Source organism: Ilyonectria robusta (assembly GCF_021365365.1).
Source record: "Ilyonectria robusta strain PMI_751 chromosome Unknown BGZ61scaffold_2, whole genome shotgun sequence".
NCBI lineage: Eukaryota > Fungi > Ascomycota > Sordariomycetes > Hypocreales > Nectriaceae > Ilyonectria > Ilyonectria robusta.
In genome coordinates this window covers 1,335,760-1,353,859 of record NW_025764436.1, presented here as the reverse complement: position 1 = coordinate 1,353,859, position 18,100 = coordinate 1,335,760, and the positions used below count along the sequence as shown (strand labels likewise).

Here is an 18,100-nt window from a genome sequence, read left to right as displayed (position 1 = left end):
TATATGGCTGGATTCATTCCACTAACTTCCGCAGCCCTCAGGACGTCGTGGGGTGGGCACAATCACATGCTCGCACTTTTACCAGAACCAGGAGCATCGAACAGAGAGTTGGGTGTCCTGAATGAATCTTATTGCTGTTCATGGCTGAGAGTCCTCCCCCCAATCAGAATATCGCATAGGCTAAATACGCCACTCATCGTCCAAATGAGCCGCATCAAGGAGGAGTCTATTTCACGTTGCGCCCTCGCATCGCCAGACAACTTCTTCTGCTCGCTCGCATCCCGCCATTCGACCCTGGTTCTAGCCCGCACTAGGGGTGTCACTTGGTTGCTTAGGTAGTCCCTTGTCCCGGGCGAGTGATTAATTCCAAGTGGGATATTCCAGTAATTACCCTAGTCTCCCTTTGTTGGGGGACTTTGGGTTGGCCCAGGGTCCAGCAGGAGTGAGGCCTCATTCGTCTGGCTTCCGCAGTGACGAATCTCCCGCACCAACGAGGAGAGAACAACAACTCGCAACCGACGCCGAGTGGGCGGGGGATAGCTGCCCTATCCCTCAAGGAGGTAGGCCAGACCGGATCGTGATTCTCGTTCTCTCGGCCATAGATTCCGTTCTTACGGTGTGGGGTCTAGACTGATGTTCTCTCTTGGGCAGAGCTGCACGGAGCTGGTCTAGAACCATCGGGCATGGTTCTTATCTTTTGTTGAGCTTTCTGAAATCGTCTTCTGGAAGGGAGTCTTCCGGCCGAAAGGCTGAAGATCGGACGACAGAATCGCCCAGGATTGAAGGGAAGGAAATCGTCTTTTCACCAGATCGACCAACCACAAGCCGACCAAACAAATACTGCCCGCTAACCACTGTCTCATCCTTGACGCCACTTCGAACTTCGAGCACGACTATGATTTATCTATCCAGTGTACCGTTCCCTTTGTTGTCCATGGACACATATCAAGCCCCTCGGGGCGAGAGTTTACCTTGGCTCGCGCAGCCTTAGGTCAATAGAGGTTCTTAACCAGTCAATATTTGGTCAACCCGTCGCCGTTTATATCCAACCTCCCTCACAAGCTATGATACTTACTCTTTCTTGAACATTGGGTCACTGTGGTGCCTCTCAAGAAACTTTGAGTGAGCATCTCAGGTTCGAACCGTCAACATTGGAATACCCTGGTCGTTTCTCGCGTCCATTCAAGGTGAAAAGTATACATCAAGTTGGCATTATTTCTAGCCGTTTATTCATTTTGGGTGACCTTCATAGATCATGCACAGTATCACCACTCTTTCGCCAACCCAGGAACAATATCCAGATAGCCGTTGAATCATGAGGTGCAAATCCTCGACCAATGCATTACCGTGCCCCTAACTAACCCGTGACAAGAACGAAATAGCCTACGCGGCCTTTTTGGCAAACTCCACCCGGAGAATGAGATGCTTGAAACCGAATCCGTCCATCTTGGCGGCAGCCTTAACAGCGTCGCCACGGTCAGCAAAGCTGATAAAGGCGAAGCCCTTGGCCATGCCAGTTTCCCGGTCCTTGGCAAGGAATACCCTAGTGACGCGACCGAAGCGCTCGAACATATCCCGCAGCTCTCCCTCCTCGGCCATCTCGGAAACCTATTATCTAGAGTTAGTATCGTAGCCAGTGCAGACTTGAAAATATTACTCACGTTTGTGACACGCAACGTAGCAAAGTCGTCGCGCTCGCCAAACTTGGATCCACCCATGCGCTCGCCACCAGCTCCTCCAGGCCCGCCACGCAGGGCAGGGGGAACATAGGAACCCTTCTTGCCAGCAGCAGCACCACCAGATGAGAAGTCGTCGCCAACTCCAGCAGCAACGTCGGCGGCACCGCTCTCCCCGACGGGGGCCATGGTGTCCTTGTAGGGACATCTGGCAGTGAAATGCTCTCCATTACAGATACGGCACTTGACTTGCTTGTCCTTCAACTTGTCCTTCATGGCCTTCGAGGCTGCGTCGCCACCGTCCTCCTTGGCATCCTTGCGCCAGTTGACGCTGGGTCGGAAGATGATGTTCTCGGCCACAGAGGTGGTATCGGGGGCAGGGCCGGCAGGGTCCTTGGCGCTGAGGCCGAACTTGGACCACGATTTTCGGTCGGCGACTCGGGGGTTCACGGTCTCGGTGTGGGTGATGTATCGGACGCGGCGAGTGGTCTTGACCTTCTGGCCTTCATCGTTGTATTGGTAGGTGATGATCGTCTTGGTTCCGTCCTTGTTGGAGATGGTCTGGGGGGGAGGGAGCTCAGTTGTGGTGGTGGTGGTCTCCTCGATGTCGTCGTCGTCGGCCCAGTCGTGCCTTGATGGTGGGGTTAGTCAGAGGGGAAGTCGCATCCGCAAGTCGAGACCGCACTCACTTGGGCTTGTTCGCTGCTGCGGTAGCCATGATGAATCAGCCGTATCCGAGATTCTGGTTCAATATCGGTGATGCGTTCTCGTTCGGTCTGGGGGTGTCGTCGCGGCTCAGAGGGGCGGTCCGTCGTGATCGTGGGGTTTCTCGTCGATGAATGAATTTAATCACTTTTTCGTGGTGCGGCGGTTGCCATTAGTGGGGCATGAGTCAAGCCACAGGCAGGCTTGGACCAAGCCACGGGTATTATCACGTGATGATAAGAGATGCTCTTGAGATAAGCCACAGGATGAATCCTCGCTATCAACCCAAATTAGGCTCAAGAGGGGCTTAGAGAGAGTGTCTTTGGAATCATGCCATTCGGAGGAATGGGTTTAGTTGCTGCGACATTTTCCCGGGTCTCTCGGCATTCAGATACGACAACTTCCTCACATTGGAAACGAATGAGGGTTCAGAGTTGTGGCGCAGCTCGGCGCAACCAATCCGGTGGCGTCGACTTGACGTCTGAGGCTTTGTCTCGAGTCGACTTGTCTGACATGGCGAAGAGGACTCCAATTTCGCAAACCGAATGCTCAGAAATCCCTCTGCGCGGTGATTGCTAATCGGGATATGTGAATGTTGGGAGCGCTTTCCTTGGGCCGAAAAGTCAGAGACAACCTGCCAAGTGGTTTGGCGCCGGGGAACAGGAGAGCCAAGGGTGGCGCAGCGGAACCCTCGCCAATCCCGACCACGTAATGAGAGGCGAGGCCTGTGGCGCGCAAGGGGGCCATGTGAGACCGCGACGTGAGTTTGGCCCCGGATTCAACTTAGCTTTCTCGTCTTTATCTTCCACTTCTTTCTCTCCTTCCATCGAACGAACCGCATTCTGTCCTTTTTCGCGAATATCTCATCCCTCTAATCCATCTCTTGCTATCGTGCGCGCTCGAGCAAACCGCCCACGTCGACTCAATCCACCGAAAACACATCACGATGGCCTACAAGCAAGACGAACCTCCGTCCTACGGACAGCCTCCCGCCGCCCCGCCCTCTGCGTATGGTGGTCAACAAGATCCATACCAGGGCCAGCAACAGCAGGGCTACTACCAGCAAGGGCCTCCCCAGATGGGATACCAGCAACAAGGCTACCCTCCTCAACAGCAAGGCTACCCTCCTCAGCAAGGCTATCCTCCCCAGCAGGGCGGTTATCCTCCTCAGCAGGGCTATCCTCCTCAGCAAGGCGGTCCTCCCCAAGGATACTACCCTCCTCAGCAGGGTGGCGATTCGAAATCCGGCGGCCTCATGACTGGTCTGCTGGCCGGTCTGGCATGCTGCTGCTGTCTGGACTGCCTCTTCTAGACGCCAAATACATCGAGACCGGAGGATGGTGATGCAACCACGTGTAGTTTGTCGGGCTCACCCGGTCGCGGCCTCTCAACTGGATACCGGCGATATATTGCGAGGAGAAAAGGGATTTGAGGACGATGCGCAGCATGGCGCATGATGGGACAAGTTTCTGCAGTGGACGTTCGACATGACTTTGGAACTCGTCTGGCGTTAGGGTCTGGCTTTGCTAATATGCGCGTGGATTAAGCATTGCAACGAACTTCACCTTCCGTTCTTTTGTATCAAAGTATTAATATTTACACTTCGACCTCCTATCCTTGCTCCATCCGTACCGTCAATGCGATAGCTAAGACTACCATTAAAGACTCGTATAGAGTGTGTCGAACTCTGCTTTGACCTTCTCAACACAATCATTGCTGTAAATCATGTTCTGGACGTCAGGGGATGTCCACTTGTCCGGCACTGAGCCGCTCGTCTTGTGTTCCTGGAACATCCTGTCTCTCTCTTCCTTGGCCTTACCTTCGCCTAAATGTAACGTGCGCCCTGATAAAAAGGCCATCTGTACGAGGTTCGAAGTCCACTCCTTGCGAGACATTTCGTATACCTTTAGGCACTTGGCGATTGTCTCTGGTTGGGCGTCTGGAGCAAGGGAGAGCACCTCGGCGATGGTGGCACCATCCTCGATGGCCATGGCAGCACCTTGGCTTAAGTGAGGTAGGGTTGGATGACATGCGTCTCCAGCGAGGGCAACGCTTCCGTGTGTCCAGGTTGGTAGTGGCAAATACATCCTCAGCCTCCACTCGCAGACCTCTCCCTCTGGGACAAGGTTGAGCATCCTGTGAACCAGCGGACAAAAGGTTTCAAAGACCTTCAGCATCTTAGTTTTCGATCCTCTGGTTGTGTACGTGGCTGAAGGGGCAGTCGCAAAATTCTCGTCAGGTTGAGAGGTCGAAAGGTTGTAGATAGACTTTCCATCGATGGAGTAGGCAATGATGTGACGTTTCTCACCAACCCATCTGACAACCTTATCACTATCAATCAGGGCGAGCAAATCTGGGTCATGTGCCATGTCTTCCCGCTTGAGCATGATGCGGTAGGCAGCTTGCCCAGTCTCAGCTTCCTCGGAGGTAGCCCCGACTTGTTCCAGGAGCTTTACCCGAGTCACGCTCTTGATGCCATCGCAGCCCAGGAGAATATCGGCTTCGACTTTGCGAGGCTCAGAATCTCTTGGCACGACAGTAAAGGAAACTCGGGGCGAAAAGCCCGTAATGTCTTGCAGGGAAGTTGAGAAGTGGAAATTGATGCTGCCCTCCCTCTGGCACGCCTCGTACATGCGGCCGGCCAAGGAAGATCTGTGCCCACAGCAATGCGAGTATCCGTATTTAGCCTTGATATCCGGCATGTCGACGTGCGCGAGTTCAACGTTGGTAGCGCCCTCTGTCGGTCGTTAGCTATCTGCAAGTGCAAGGCCGAGGATTCATTGTCATACGCCGGATACTACTCCCTGTAACATGCGTCGCGTCCCTCTCGATTTCCGTCCAACAACCTAGCTTGTCCAGGATCCTTCCCATATTTGGTGCCATCTGGATTCCGGCTCCAACGAATCCGAGGTTGCTGGCCGATTCGTAAACATCGATGTGCTTGAACCCTTTCTTGGCAAGGGCCAATGCAGTCCCAAGGCCACCCATGCCGGCGCCCATGATGGCAATGTGCAAATCTCGAATATCACTCATCTTCACCTGATTGATTTGGATAATGAAGTGGAAGAAATAACTGGTAAGAAATGAATAGCAGTGGTATAATGACTGAACCAATTCGATGTTTATAGGAGCCCGAATGGGGTCAATATCTAGCTTGAGGGTGGAGATACATAATGCGGGGATCAATCACGGCTTGTCGGAGAATGGAATTGAGAAGATGGGATGTGGGGAACGAGCCAGTTTGCCGATGGCTAGGTGTCTGAAAGATGAGGAGACATCGGTAGGTTTCTCGGGACCGGCAGAGCAGTCGGCAATTGAGCGGGCTTGTAGTCGTAAGCCTAACCGACGACAGCCACGAGCTCAGCACAATTGGAATTGAGCGTACCTCATTAAACACAGCTGGAGTACTTGCACTTCCCTTATTGATGTTGAGCAATCCTTAATATCGCTTTCTTTCCATATTATCATGGTACCATTGAGGCCAAATAGTGATTGCTGGGAAAACGCTATCCTGCCCATGGCGAAATACCCTAGACCCCAAAACGCAACTCGAATGCTGATGCTGCGAACGGAATTCACAGCCACCCGAGATAGGTTATTGAAGTTTGAGATAAAACTTCGCCTAAAATATTATCTTTAATCCCAAATTCCCCTTTTCGGAATAGAGACCTAAAACGGATGGATATCACAAGACGAGGCGTGCTGCAGTGCTAATCGTATTAATAGTTCCCATTATGCTTCGCTCGCTCAAGAGTTTTGTCTCCACGCAGAGATGTTTGTTATTTATTTAATACACTGCTTGAATAATACTACTGTTAACATTTAATTGATGTACCTAGTCTTCTTTCATATACTATACTCGAATGTCAAGTATCTTCACAGTAATAAGCCCGAACTTATTCATCTCAAGTGAGAGAGAGATACGTGGATTCATCTGTCACTTCCAGCCGGGTTGATGTTTTGTCGAAGGGATACAACCGCCTATACGTAAATAAATCAAGACCAGCACAGCATTGTGGTGTCGGAGATTTAGGTTCACATTTAGGGTGACAAGGGGAGCAGGGACTGTGGCGAGAATATGGGCTGTTTGGAGAGTCGTTTCTGCAGTGGCGAGGAAGCCAAAGCCTATGTGGTAGCTGTCTTTATTGCCAAGCACGAGGAGGACACTAGGCGCATTCTTTTGTGAGGGATCGACAAATTGAGAGAATGAATGAAAGCTTGGGAGCTTTGTTATTTTACTGCTTTGTTCTAGATTAGGTCCGTCAAATACCTGGAGATGCTGAGAAGCTATTGAAGACGGGTGGCTGGTGGAGGAATGGAGAGGCGAGGTTTTGACGTCAAGGAGGATTTAGGTTCGGTGGCCGAGAGAAGGAAACATGCCAGAACGCGCAAACCGAAGATTGTCTAATACAGGAACGAACTACACACGAGGCAAGCTATGCAAATGACGGCGAGCCAAATCACTCTCACAATTGTTCCTCATACTGCGACATAATATTAGAGTTCAATGCATGGAGAGTCATTGAGAGACTCATGATTCGCTTGTTGATCCAGGGTACAGATAAACAGGTTCGCAGAAGACGGCTGAAACCATGATTGAAAGCGGGGTGATAGGATGGAGGGGCGATTGTTCCATGGCTCGGCAGCACAGCCCGTGGCACTCTTGTGTCCGCCTGTAATAGGAATGGGATTGGCTGGAGGCAGTGGCAACATGCTATTCGGGTGCAATCAACGTGGTGTTTTTTTTGATGGGGTTGGAAAATCATACCAAGTGCGGGCGAAAAATCAAGAAATCGATCTTCAAAGAACGACATCATACCCTCCACTACGCCTACGCGAACACCTTCTCTTGGAGGGAGGCCGCTTGATTGATCCCTGCCAACGTATTCCCAATCGGGTGGTTGGCCCGCCATCGGCCAAGGTGCTATTTGTAGATGACAGCTCATTGACGCTGCACGCTCCACTGTAGCACCCAAGGCCAACACAAGGCCACGCAAAGAGTCATACAGGGCACAAAGAAATGATGGATCCGTGTCGGAGAGCATGGAATAAAGAGAGGATCGATCCCGGGCCTCGTCGACAAAGACGGGTCTCATCTGGGCTCGACTGGGCCACGGAAGCGCGCGGTCCAGCGTTTCTATTTTGCCTGCCGTGGCGCCAAAGGGCGGCTGGCCAGGAGCCATGACAGCCAACAAAAGCCAGTCGCGGGCCCAGATTCCAGGCAATTCCAGGCACAAGGGCCTGTTTCGAAGCCGGCCGTGGCCAATGAAGCCTCTGATGTCATGGATCCAGCGCAGCGCCTGCTACAGGGTCCGTTGCCCAGTTTTTGTGGCCTTTGTGGCCCAGCGGGGTCCAGGCGGGGGCTAGCCTGGCTCAATCGCTGGAATGCGCGCTGGCGAGCCACTCAGAGGCCTGCTCCCGGGCCACTCCGAGGCCGCAGCCGCTGCAGGGGCTCCAAACCATGACGCGACCAAGGATGGATGGCACTCAAACATGGCGACAATCTCCAGTAATTAATTATAAGCCAAACGGCCGTCGTCTCGCTTCGGGCCTTGCCTAATCATGATTCTGCCGCCCAAACACCCCAAACACCTTCCTACTGTACCTTAACCTGCGACTAGCTGTGATGGCCGTTTCCTGCCGTCACTGATTCTCTACACCATATTCCGCTGTCGATCCTGAGAAGCACATCCCTCTTGAGCTCTTAATCGGCGCCCTTGCCCGCCCAGGGCCCTCCCTCTCCTCCGCGTTTCAACGACCCGACTGGGCCAGAAACCGCAGCGATGGCTTCAACCGCGTCTGAGACGGCCGACTCGTCCGAGTCGGTGACCGACACGCTGTCGTCTATAGTCAGCTCCGCTCTTCGCTCTGCGGCCTCCTCTACCATCACCGCCTCCGCTACCCTCAGTGCCTCCGACTCCCAATCCGACTCCACCACGCCGACATCGACAACTTCTGCGGCCACCGCAACCGCCACCAGCGATGCCGACAGTAGTCAGGGAATTGGAATCGTCAGCTTCCTTACTGCGTTGGCTGTTGCCATGATCGTGTTTGCGGTCCAGGTTTTGCTTTTCCTCTTTCTTCGGAACAAGTTGGCTCGAATCTTGTACGTCGATAAGCTCCTGAAAGCTCCTGAAAACTCCTGAAAGCCTCTTCTGACCCCTTCTCTAGTAAACCCAAGACATATCTGGTCCCCGAACGCGAACGAACCGAGCCTCCGCCTAGAACATTCGTGGGCATGCTGAAGACGCTATGGCTATACAGCGATCGCGAAATCATCAAAAAGTGCGGTCTGGACGCCTACTTTTTCCTTCGATACTTGAGGACTCTCTTGGTCATCTTCATCCCGATCTGCGCCATTGTCATGCCCATTTTGATTCCACTCAACTACGTTGGAGGAAGGGGTAAACAAGTCGACATCGGATCCGACGTGGCTAGGAATTCTTCCCAACCAACTGGATTAGACACTCTGGCATGGGGAAACGTTAGCCCTACTCAAACCAAACGGTACGATGCTCATTTACTCATGGCCATTCTCGTTGTTATTTGGGTTTGTGGTGTGTTCTTCTTTGAACTCCGAGTCTACATCAAAGTCCGACAAGACTACCTCACCAGCGCCGAACATCGACTTCGAGCTTCCGCCACAACCGTCCTCGTCAACTCTATTCCCTCAAAGTGGCTCAGCGAAGAGGGCCTCAGGGGACTCTTCGATGTGTTCCCTGGTGGTATCAGAAATATCTGGCTTAACCGGGATCTGTCTAAACTTCTCGAAAAGATCAAGGTCCGGGATAAGATCCACCTGCAGCTCGAACAGGCCGAGACAGACCTGATTAAAGCCGCAAAGAAGGCACAACTCAAGAAAAGGAATGCCGAAGAAAAGAAGGAGCGCAAGATGATGAAGCTTGGTGCCCTTAGCAAGGAAGAAAAGGCTGCTCGTGATGCTCAGGAAGATGAGGAGGCCAAGAGGAGGGCTAACAGTGCCGAGGGCACGAATGCTGGAGACAACCACGATGTGCCCCATACCGTTGATGCCGGAGTTCGCGAGTCCCGGTATGAAATACTTGAGCACGACAGTGACAACCACCGTGGGAGCGAGGGGAAGCATTCAAAGGGATTCAAGGTACCCTTCATTGGCGATCCCCTTGCCAAAGTTGGTCATGGAATCAAGGGAGTCGTTACCAAGGCTGGTAACGGCGTCGAGGACACACTGGAGACAACAAATGGATTCATGGGACTCAGCCAGTCAGACGAACGTGCCCCATCCCGCACATCCGACCGTTACCGACGCCCCAACACAGCGGATGATGGAGGCGAGCTTCCCCGTCCCTCGGCTTCGGATACACTACGCGCCTTGAACACCCACTCTCGAAACGTCTCCAGCGACTCCACGAGCGAGATTCGACCAAAGGACCCGTACGACCCCATGGCTCGTGGAGGCAATACTGTCCGAGCGCTTACGAATATTGACGAAATGCTCGAAACAGAGGCTCCGAAATGGTGGGAATTCTGGAAGCCGCCCCCTGGTAGTTATGCTTCCCCCATCCCGCAGGGTGCTGCGACAGCTATACGGAACTCGACAGAGAGCAAACCTCTCTTGCTCAAGATTAAACATGCCATTCCATTCATGGGACCAGAGGAGGAGGTTGTCGAGTATCCCGTAGCTCACAACCCCGACTACGAGGAAGAAAAGGAGGGTCCTGCTGAGTGGGAGAAGTATCTTAAGAAGAAAGATCGCCCAACTCACCGTCTCCCCTCCTTCGGAGTCTCTTGGCTCCCGGGTCTTCCTCTGATGGGCAAGAAGGTGGACACCATCTTCTGGTGCCGTGAAGAGCTGGCCCGCCTCAATCTTGAGATTGAAGAGGACCAGAAGTACCCCGAACGATTCCCTTTGATGAGCTCGGCCTTTGTCCAATTCAACCACCAAGTCGCTGCCCACATGGCTTGCCAGAGCGTCATCCACCATGTTCCCAAGCAAATGGCTCCCCGAATGAACGAGATTTCTCCTAAAGATGTTATCTGGGATAATATGGCCTTGACCTGGTGGCAGGAATGGCTGCGAACTAGCATTGTCACCGGCATCGTTTGCGCAATGATCTTCCTGTGGGCCATCCCAGTGGCTTGGACGGCGGCTCTGAGTCAAATTGATACCCTTATCCAAGAAAATGAGTGGCTATCCTTTATCAAAGACAACCCTGTCCTCGAGAACGCTGCCAAGGCGATTGGTGGTGTCCTGCCAGCCATTGTCCTCGGTCTTTTGCTCTTCCTGATTCCTCACATCCTCGATTTCCTTGCTGGAGTCAAGGGAGCCAAGACTGGATCCCAAAAGGTCGAATTTGTCCAGCAGTTTTACTTTGCCTTTCTCTTCGTCCAGGTCTTCCTCATCGTCTCGATCGCGTCCTTCTTCGCAGCGTCTTTGGATGCTCTGATCCAGAACATCCAGAAACTGCAGACAGCTCAAGATGTTCTGAACCTCCTCGCGGAAAACCTGCCCAAGGCTGCCAACTACTTCTTCTCTTACATGATTCTGCAAGCCATGTCGACGAGTTCTGGTACTCTTCTCCAGATCGGCGCTCTTATCATGTGGTATGTCATTGCTCGGATCCTCGACAGCACGGCGCGAAACAAGTGGTCCCGTAATACCAAGCTGAACCAAGTACGATGGGGCGCTTTCTTCCCCATCTACACCAACTTTGCTTGTATTGCGCTGGTCTACTGCGTCATTGCGCCTCTGATTTCCGTCTTTGCCATCATCACGTTCGGCCTTCTCTGGGTTGCTCAACGATACGCCATGCTATACGTGACCAGATTCGAGAACGATACCGGCGGTGTTTTATACCCCCGGGCTATCAACCAAACCTTTACCGGAATCTACGTCATGGAACTTTGCATGGCAGGATTGTTCTTCCTCGTCGACGACGAAAAGGGCAGGAGCGCTTGCACGGCTCACGGCATCGTCATGATTGTTGTCCTCCTTTTGACTATCATCTACCAGATCCTGCTTAACATGTCCTTTGCACCACTCTTCCGCTACCTACCGGTCACATTCGAGGATGAAGCGGTGCTCCGCGATGAGGCGTTCCAGCGCGCACAGGATCGTCGCCTTGGTCTTCTTGATGACGAAGACTCGTCTGATGACGAGTACGAAAACGGAGGCATCAACAGAGAGAAGGTAAACCAGGTGGATGGCACCCAACCTATCGAGCTGGAACGGTTTGGTTCGATCCGACGTCCAGTCAAGCAAGTCGGAGCATGGGCCAAGGGAGGAGGTAACCAACTACGCAAGCTGGCGATGGCCAACAAGACAAAGGACAAGAGCAAGAGAGCATCTCAGTACCGACGCAATCACCGCCAAAAGGATCTAGAGGCCCAGCGCGCCATAGGAGAAGCGCTCTACGGAGGAATCCACGACGAAATCGAGGACCTTACACCCGAGGAGCGAGACCTACTCACCCGCCACGCCTTCCAGCACGAGGCCCTTCGCGCCCGCCGACCAACAGTCTGGATCCCTCGCGATGACCTTGGCGTGAGCGATGACGAGATTCGCCGAACCCAGAATTACAGCGAGCACGTCTGGATCAGCAACGAGGGCACGGCGCTTGACAGTAAGGTGCGCGTCGTCTACGGCAAAGCTCCGCCCGACTTCTCAGAGATCGACCTGATCAACCTGTAAATCAACATTGCACGCTCGACGAAACACAAAAACACAATGAGTGCGCAGCATTACAATTTTTTCTTATTACGTATTATGTTTATTGCGGACTTTTGTCCCTTGGCGCAGCTATCACATGCAGCTTGCGGGCAAGATGCAGTTGCAATAGGGGGAAGAGAAATTCAGATGGCAATACCCAGAAAGGACAGCATAGTCCTGTGTTGAGAAGGACAAGGGGGGCGGTAGTCCTATAGATACCAGTTTTCACTAGAATTTACGAATACACACGTTCAATCATTTCATATTACACTCATCGTCCCTTTGGAAATGGCTATATTGCGCGAATGTGAAATCACGTCAGGCAAATCTCTGTCGCGAATATTAGGGTCCTCCAGAGTATTCTTTCAAGGTCCATCCAGGATCTGTCGAGAGCTCATCACAGAAGCATGCTGGCTGCAAATAACACACAAGCGACACATGAAGCATGCGTGAAGTAGAATATGATCTGTATGAGTATCGTCTCTCGGTCTAATTACCGTAATGTAATGCTGGCTGTATGGTCAAGTATATCCAAGTCTAATGTGCAACGAAGTGCAGCACCACAAACAAATTAACGCCTCACATGTCCTCCCATCATGCTTCATGACGGCCGAGGTCCTGGCCCTGCACGTTAAGGTGCTGGTAGACAAACGGCCGTGTACTGGCTTCCCACTATTCTCCTTGCAACGCCGTCCCAATGATTCCGCCTTTTCTGGGGTTCTCGTGCCCTACCCTCCTCGAACGCCGTTGAGGTGATGGGAGGGTTTTATATGTGTTCGTCTACAATTCGCGCTTCCGCCTTTCTGTCTCCTTGGTATCCTCCAGCTCCTTGCGGATCATGTCGTTGAACTCGTCTGGGTTGTCGAGATACAAGTGGTGACCAGCTTTGGAGACGAGCAAGACCTTGGCGCTGCCGTTCTCACTCCGCTTCTCCTCATCTGTGCCGTGGATCAGGGCCTTTCGCTTGGTCTGGTTCAGCTTCTCCTGGGCAGCCAGACCACCAGCCACATCCATCCAGTCGTTTTCTCCGTACATGAAGACAATTGGAATGCCAGTCTCCTTCGGTGCCTTGGCACCGTCTGGTTGTGGGATGGGTTGTCGGCCAACTTCTTGGATGCGGTTGATGACTGGTCGGCGGGCATACGCGCCAGGGGCGAGGATGTATGCAAGCGCATACTCGCCGCTACCCTTTTGTTTGAAGATCGAGAAGGAGTAGTCGTGGAGAGCCTGAGACTCTTTGGGAGGCAGATGATTGAATCTTCGGGAACTCCACCCGGAGACGAATCTGGGGCCCAAGGGACCAGTCAATCGCACGATGCTGAATGGGGAGATGTTCGCGTCCCAGAGCCAGACAAACCAGCTCGGAAGGGGGCGCTTGATGACGACATGGGCAGGCTTGTGCCTTGCAAGCGTGCTGGCAGCCTCGGGGTCGGCCATCGGATCGTCGGTGAAGTCGGTTGGCAAGGTCGGTTCTTCGGGGTCGGGCATGGCGGCGTTGACGGCATAGGGGTCCTCAGGGATTCCGACGGGAGAAGCCAAGATCAACTTCTTCAAGTGTCCCGGGTACTTGATCGCATATGATACCGCGAGGTATCCGCCGAGCGAGTGTCCCAGCAGCGTGAACCGTTCAATCTTGCGGGCCTTGCGCCATTCTTCAAGGGCATCGATGAACCAGTTCTCGGCTTCCTTGACCTGTTCCTCCTTGTCTTTGGCGTGGATCTTGAATGGGGGTCGCGTTGAGTTGCCCATGCCCAGCATGTCGAGAGCATACAGCTTAAGGCCCTGGACGCGCGAAAGGGGCTCAAAGTTCTTGTAGAAGAAGCCCAGACCGGCGCCGTAGCCGTGGAGCATAACGAGGGTCTCCTCGGTTTCTTCTCCGACCCTCTCTACCGATACCTCATTTAGGGCGCGATTCTTGCCCGAGAGCTGGACCATGGATCGTCGCCAGATTCGGGTTCCGTACGGGTCGTGGCTGTCGATGGCGTTCGGGTGGGTGATGGTGCCAGTGGCTTCCTTCAGGTACGGCATGAGGCTGAGGACATTGTGCTCAACGTTTTGAGGGCTCAAGCTGGACCACTGGAGGCAAGTTAGTGACGGTCGACCGGAGACAAGAGGGGATTTGAATTTGCCAACTTACCCATTGGTATGCCGCGTCCTTGTAACCCATGGGGAAGAAGGCAGCGGCTGTGCGAGCAGGCGGCGTCTGTTTGTATTCGTCTGCATGCTCAGCAGCACGCGAGGTCGGCGGGCGCACCGTGCCGTCGGTGGTGGACATGTTGCACTTGGTGGATGGAAGAGAGGCGGCGAGAGTGATACGGGAGAGTTGCAGCACCGCGGATGAGGTTTGAAGCTTGAGCATGCCTATGACAGCGGACGGGGGCCGGGGCGCTTTTGAAGCCCCAGGCCGCCGATAAAAGAATAAGGAGGCGCTGCCAGGTTGCCGGGTATGCCAGCGGATGACGCCTCTGTCGCCTGGTTTGACACGTTTGGACGTCGGCGAGCCGGAGTTAAGGCAGATTCGGATTTTGGATCGTTCCGATGCCGATGGGAATGCGGGATTGCCGGCGCTATGGTGATGAAGTCCGCAGTGGGTGTAGGGAGGAGTTATGACGGCGCATTGCAGGTCCGCAAGGGCCGATGTTCAGTTCATGCAGAGATTGCGGATAGAGGGAGTCAATCCCGCGTGTGGGCGTCTGGGAGGGAGTGAAAGCGCGCAAACCGAAATGTTTAGAGGCGTGGCGGCGAAGAAAGAGAGGTTCCGGCGGAAGATGTCGGTTCTTCTCCGTACCGTGGCTCCGGTGCGGTTGTGCTACGTACTACGTAGTTGTAGACTGGAATTTTTACTGGGCTTGCTGGGACAGAAAAGCGCTAGTTTTCCGCCTGCCCGCAAAGGACAATCCCCAACGTGTTGGGAGAATCTGCTGCAATTGGCGCTCGGACCCTGCGTCGTCCGCTGTCTCTACGTACCTTACTGTGGCTGTCCGCTGGGCTGTCCACTGTCCGCTCCACTAAATTCCATGCCCATCCTCCGCTTGTGTCGCCTGGGCCGAGCCCCGTTCTTGGACTTGTACTGGAGCGACGGCAGACGACTCGCCCATGTGATGACGTTCCACGCCCGCCCGCACTGGACGCTCACGCCCGAAAAAAGGCACCACCAAAGGCACCACGACAGATGAGAAGCTCGCCCACGTTTTGCGCTACCACAAGCCTCTCTCCATCACTGCAACTTCCTCCCCGCGTTATCCCTCCCAGCCGACAGCCCCTCGTTCCTGCTGCCGCCAGCCGCTGCTGCCGCGCTTGCAGCTTGCTTCCCTTCTTGAGCCGTCACCCTCAGCGTCTCCTCGGCGGCTGCATGGCCACAAGCTCTCCCTGACCGGCTGCCGTCCAGCCTCTTGGGGCCCGACTGAACCCCCCCCGAACCCCGAATCTCTCATCGCCATGGCCGACGACCTCGATTCCATTGTCAAGGGCGCATCTCTCCCGTCACAGGGTGCCAAGGATGCCGCTGGTACGAGCCCAATCATCGCCTCCTCCGGCAAACATGGCGATCCCCTCAATCACACACCGAGCTCGCCCTCCATGATATACCTGAATCTACTCATCCTCGAGGCGTCTTTGCGAGCACAGTTCCTCGAGCTACGTGCGAGAAAACGCCACCATACCTTCTTTCTGACCCTCCTGACCTTGTGGATTGCCCTCTTCGGCTATGCCCTGTTCTTCGCCCCCCGAGAGGATGGACGAGGTGTCGGCGGCTCCATTTACTGGGCAGTCGAGGGTGCCGAGAAGGTGTGTCTGATGGGTGGCATAATTACCGCCGTGCTCGTGTGGGCAACCGGAATCTGGGACCGCGGAATTCGATGGCCGCGACGCTGGTTTGCCATCTCGAACCGAGGGCTACGAGGCTTCAACTGCAAACTTGTCATAATACGGCGGCCGCTGTGGTCCGAAGCGCTCTCGACGATTGGCTTTTTCCTAACCTACGGCCTCTTCTCGCACACCGCCAGCTCATCTTATCGATACGTTGAGCCGAGTCTGCTGCGCGATGTTGACAAGGATCTTCAACTCTCCAACGAAAATCATCCCACTCTGGTACTACCACACGATGATGAGGAACGAGCAGGACATGAGGAAGACCTTGCACCTGGAGGTGACTACGTAAAGCTGCTCTTGCTGGCCAAACCATTCTCCGCAAACTTCAGAGAGAACTGGGAGCTGTATCGCACCGAATACTGGGAGAAGGAGAACGAACGCCGTGCCCTGCTGCGCCAAAAGGTCAAGGAGCGAGATCGCCAGCTTGCCAAGCAGCAGTATGGATGGTTTTGGTGGCTCCCGTGGCGGCATCCTCAACACCGACGACCCGACCTGGAGAAGAGCGCGCATCCTCCGCGCCATTTGGTAGTTGAGAAAGAGCGCAGACGCCGCGGCAGCAGTGTCCGCCGGGCATCTATGAGCTCGACCAGGAGCCAGACACCAACAATTGAGGGCGAGGATCAACCAGTCAATCGCCGGCCCAGCAGTGGCTCACTCTCTGGACGTCGGAAGAAGCTTTCGACGAGCTCCAAACCAAAACGGCCTGTGAACGAATCGCGGTCTGTAACGCCAGAGATTCCGTCGCCTCTGGCTCGAGAAAGAAGTGTTACGTTGGAGGCGGCTGCGAATAGCGACTTGCGGAATTCAGTGTCCTCAAGATCCAGCGTCAGTTCTAGAGAAAGAGAGTAACAGGGTATTAGAGCGAAAGCGAAAGCAGCCTTAGTAGCAATGATGAATACACCGTGACTCATACTACGTGATGGATAGCCATGTGATGTCAGATTGCTCAGTCACCCGGAAATCGTTGCCGATTTGCAGTTGGATTTATTCCCAGCTAGGAAGCTGGGATAAACTCCATTGAGTCACACATGCTGCAGGGGATGCGATTGGGCTTTCCGTCGATTGTCCGTACGTATCATGGTCCAACCGGCTCTATTGTATTATCTATATTTATATTTTATAAATTCTTTCATTAGGCAACCATTTATTACTTCTTGAAATCTTATCCCTCAGTGCTAATTGGGCTTATTGTCGGAACTTTTGCACGTCCACTGTACGTACATAAGAACCCAGGTCGGTTGCTTCATGTTTATGGCACCTCACCTGTTATCAACCTCCTGCGTGACTAGATATCTATACGGATATCCCCCGGCTGTGTGTCGCATACTTACTACCTGTCACTCTCCTCTCCTTATTCACCACCCACCATGGCCTCGGAAACTCAAACCGTGTCCCACATTGAGACTCTCCTAGAGTCGAAAACACTCTCGATCTCTTTACGAAACCTAGAGCTCAAGGATGCCCCAGCCTTCGCCCATCTCCTCTCGGACCCCCGCAATGCCTCGGACCCCAACATTAAGCCCATGGATGTATCCACCGCACAGGGCGCCATTACGCGCATGCGAGAGTCTGCCTCTGAACCAACCGTTTACGACGCCCACGGCAAAGTCATCACCGGTCCCAGCCGCGTGAACCTTGCGGTTGTGCTTGGGTCGGAGGACCAGCCTGATGGGAAGATGATCGGCCTGGGCGGGTACGGCGCCATCAAGGAGCTCGAACGCAACGGGGAGAAGCTCCGGGCTGGGGATGTGGGCGCGCTGATCGGGGCCGACTACAGGGGCAAGGGCTATGCAACCGAGACGATGAAATTGGCCATGGACTGGGGCTTTGCGGGTGTTGGACAGGGTGGACTACAACTGGATCGCATTACCATCACGACCCTCAACGACAATGAGCCGATGATCAGAGTGATCAATGACAAGTTGGGGCTGAAGGGCAAGGGAATCGAGAGAGAGGCAGATAGCGAAGGCGAGATAGAGTTGTACTGGGAGTTGGAGAAAGGTGATTGGATACTGAATTGAAGGTCTTGTCGTCGTCTTGATAGCTAAGCTCCCCAAACCAACTCCTACTCAAAACCAAACTTCCGCAAAAACGCCCAAACACCAAAAGCTTCGTGCCCCTATATCTTCGTCATGATGAAGTAAAGAAAAAAGAAATGAAG

At 53.8% G+C, this 18,100-nt stretch overlaps 8 protein-coding genes across 8 annotated transcripts; 4 read left to right on the top strand and 4 right to left on the bottom strand.

Moving 5' to 3' along the window:
• Nucleotides 1-1,110: 1,110 nt before the first annotated feature.
• Nucleotides 1,111-2,533, bottom strand: BGZ61DRAFT_440972 (eukaryotic translation initiation factor 3 subunit G-domain-containing protein). The gene is made up of 3 exons (XM_046244541.1): nt 2,366-2,533; nt 1,662-2,307; nt 1,111-1,608 (listed from the first exon to the last, which is right to left on the bottom strand). Exons 1-3 carry the CDS (start codon nt 2,392-2,394, stop codon nt 1,384-1,386), a joined length of 900 nt encoding a protein of 299 aa, XP_046110604.1. The 5' UTR covers nt 2,395-2,533; the 3' UTR covers nt 1,111-1,383.
• Nucleotides 2,534-2,743: 210 nt separating this feature from the next.
• BGZ61DRAFT_86221 (uncharacterized protein) lies at nt 2,744-3,882 on the top strand. Its single transcript, XM_046257157.1, has one exon. The coding sequence runs from the start codon at nt 3,093-3,095 to the stop codon at nt 3,723-3,725; it is 633 nt and encodes a 210-aa protein (XP_046110603.1). The 5' UTR covers nt 2,744-3,092; the 3' UTR covers nt 3,726-3,882.
• Nucleotides 3,883-4,039: 157 nt separating this feature from the next.
• BGZ61DRAFT_513161 (uncharacterized protein) lies at nt 4,040-5,535 on the bottom strand (the record flags this gene model as incomplete). Its single annotated transcript, XM_046252169.1, has 2 exons — nt 5,171-5,535; nt 4,040-5,118 (listed from the first exon to the last, which is right to left on the bottom strand). The coding sequence occupies exons 1-2, from the start codon at nt 5,412-5,414 to the stop codon at nt 4,040-4,042; spliced, it is 1,323 nt and encodes a 440-aa protein (XP_046110602.1). The 5' UTR covers nt 5,415-5,535.
• Nucleotides 5,536-6,847: 1,312 nt separating this feature from the next.
• BGZ61DRAFT_513160 (uncharacterized protein) lies at nt 6,848-7,899 on the bottom strand (the record flags this gene model as incomplete). The annotated part of the gene is made up of 1 exon (XM_046252168.1): nt 6,848-7,899. The coding sequence occupies exon 1, from the start codon at nt 7,562-7,564 to the stop codon at nt 6,848-6,850; it is 717 nt and encodes a 238-aa protein (XP_046110601.1). The 5' UTR covers nt 7,565-7,899.
• A 5-nt stretch (nt 7,900-7,904) lies between these two features.
• BGZ61DRAFT_380269 (uncharacterized protein) lies at nt 7,905-12,334 on the top strand. Its single transcript, XM_046242621.1, has 2 exons — nt 7,905-8,487; nt 8,553-12,334. The coding sequence occupies exons 1-2, from the start codon at nt 8,165-8,167 to the stop codon at nt 12,049-12,051; spliced, it is 3,822 nt and encodes a 1,273-aa protein (XP_046110600.1). The 5' UTR covers nt 7,905-8,164; the 3' UTR covers nt 12,052-12,334.
• A 515-nt stretch (nt 12,335-12,849) lies between these two features.
• BGZ61DRAFT_339816 (Alpha/Beta hydrolase protein) lies at nt 12,850-14,344 on the bottom strand (the record flags this gene model as incomplete). Its single annotated transcript, XM_046239259.1, has 2 exons — nt 12,850-14,145; nt 14,207-14,344. The coding sequence occupies 2 exons, from the start codon at nt 14,342-14,344 to the stop codon at nt 12,850-12,852; spliced, it is 1,434 nt and encodes a 477-aa protein (XP_046110599.1).
• A 1,163-nt stretch (nt 14,345-15,507) lies between these two features.
• BGZ61DRAFT_502563 (Spo7-like protein-domain-containing protein) lies at nt 15,508-17,077 on the top strand (the record flags this gene model as incomplete). Its single annotated transcript, XM_046251737.1, has 2 exons — nt 15,508-16,709; nt 16,792-17,077. 2 exons carry the CDS (start codon nt 15,508-15,510, stop codon nt 16,820-16,822), a joined length of 1,233 nt encoding a protein of 410 aa, XP_046110598.1. The 3' UTR covers nt 16,823-17,077.
• On the top strand, nt 17,047-18,042 carry BGZ61DRAFT_86198 (acyl-CoA N-acyltransferase). The gene has a single exon (XM_046257156.1). The coding sequence runs from the start codon at nt 17,307-17,309 to the stop codon at nt 17,958-17,960; it is 654 nt and encodes a 217-aa protein (XP_046110597.1). The 5' UTR covers nt 17,047-17,306; the 3' UTR covers nt 17,961-18,042.
• Nucleotides 18,043-18,100: the final 58 nt, after the last annotated feature.

Excerpts from the sequence above, each read along its gene's own strand:
- BGZ61DRAFT_440972 (XM_046244541.1), bottom strand. The coding sequence starts at position 2,394 with ATGGCTACCGCAGCAGCGAACAAGCCCAA. Across the intron at positions 2,308-2,365 it reads GCAGCAGCGAACAAGCCCAA|GCACGACTGGGCCGACGACG; the intron begins GTGAGTGCGGTC and ends CCCACCATCAAG. Across the intron at positions 1,609-1,661 it reads CTACGTTGCGTGTCACAAAC|GTTTCCGAGATGGCCGAGGA; the intron begins GTGAGTAATATT and ends TCTAGATAATAG.
- BGZ61DRAFT_86221 (XM_046257157.1), top strand. The coding sequence starts at position 3,093 with ATGAGAGGCGAGGCCTGTGGCGCGCAAGGGGGCCATGTGAGACCGCGA.
- BGZ61DRAFT_380269 (XM_046242621.1), top strand. The coding sequence starts at position 8,165 with ATGGCTTCAACCGCGTCTGAGACGGCCGACTCGTCCGAGTCGGTGACC. Across the intron at positions 8,488-8,552 it reads AACAAGTTGGCTCGAATCTT|TAAACCCAAGACATATCTGG; the intron begins GTACGTCGATAA and ends CCCCTTCTCTAG.
- BGZ61DRAFT_86198 (XM_046257156.1), top strand. The coding sequence starts at position 17,307 with ATGGCCTCGGAAACTCAAACCGTGTCCCACATTGAGACTCTCCTAGAG.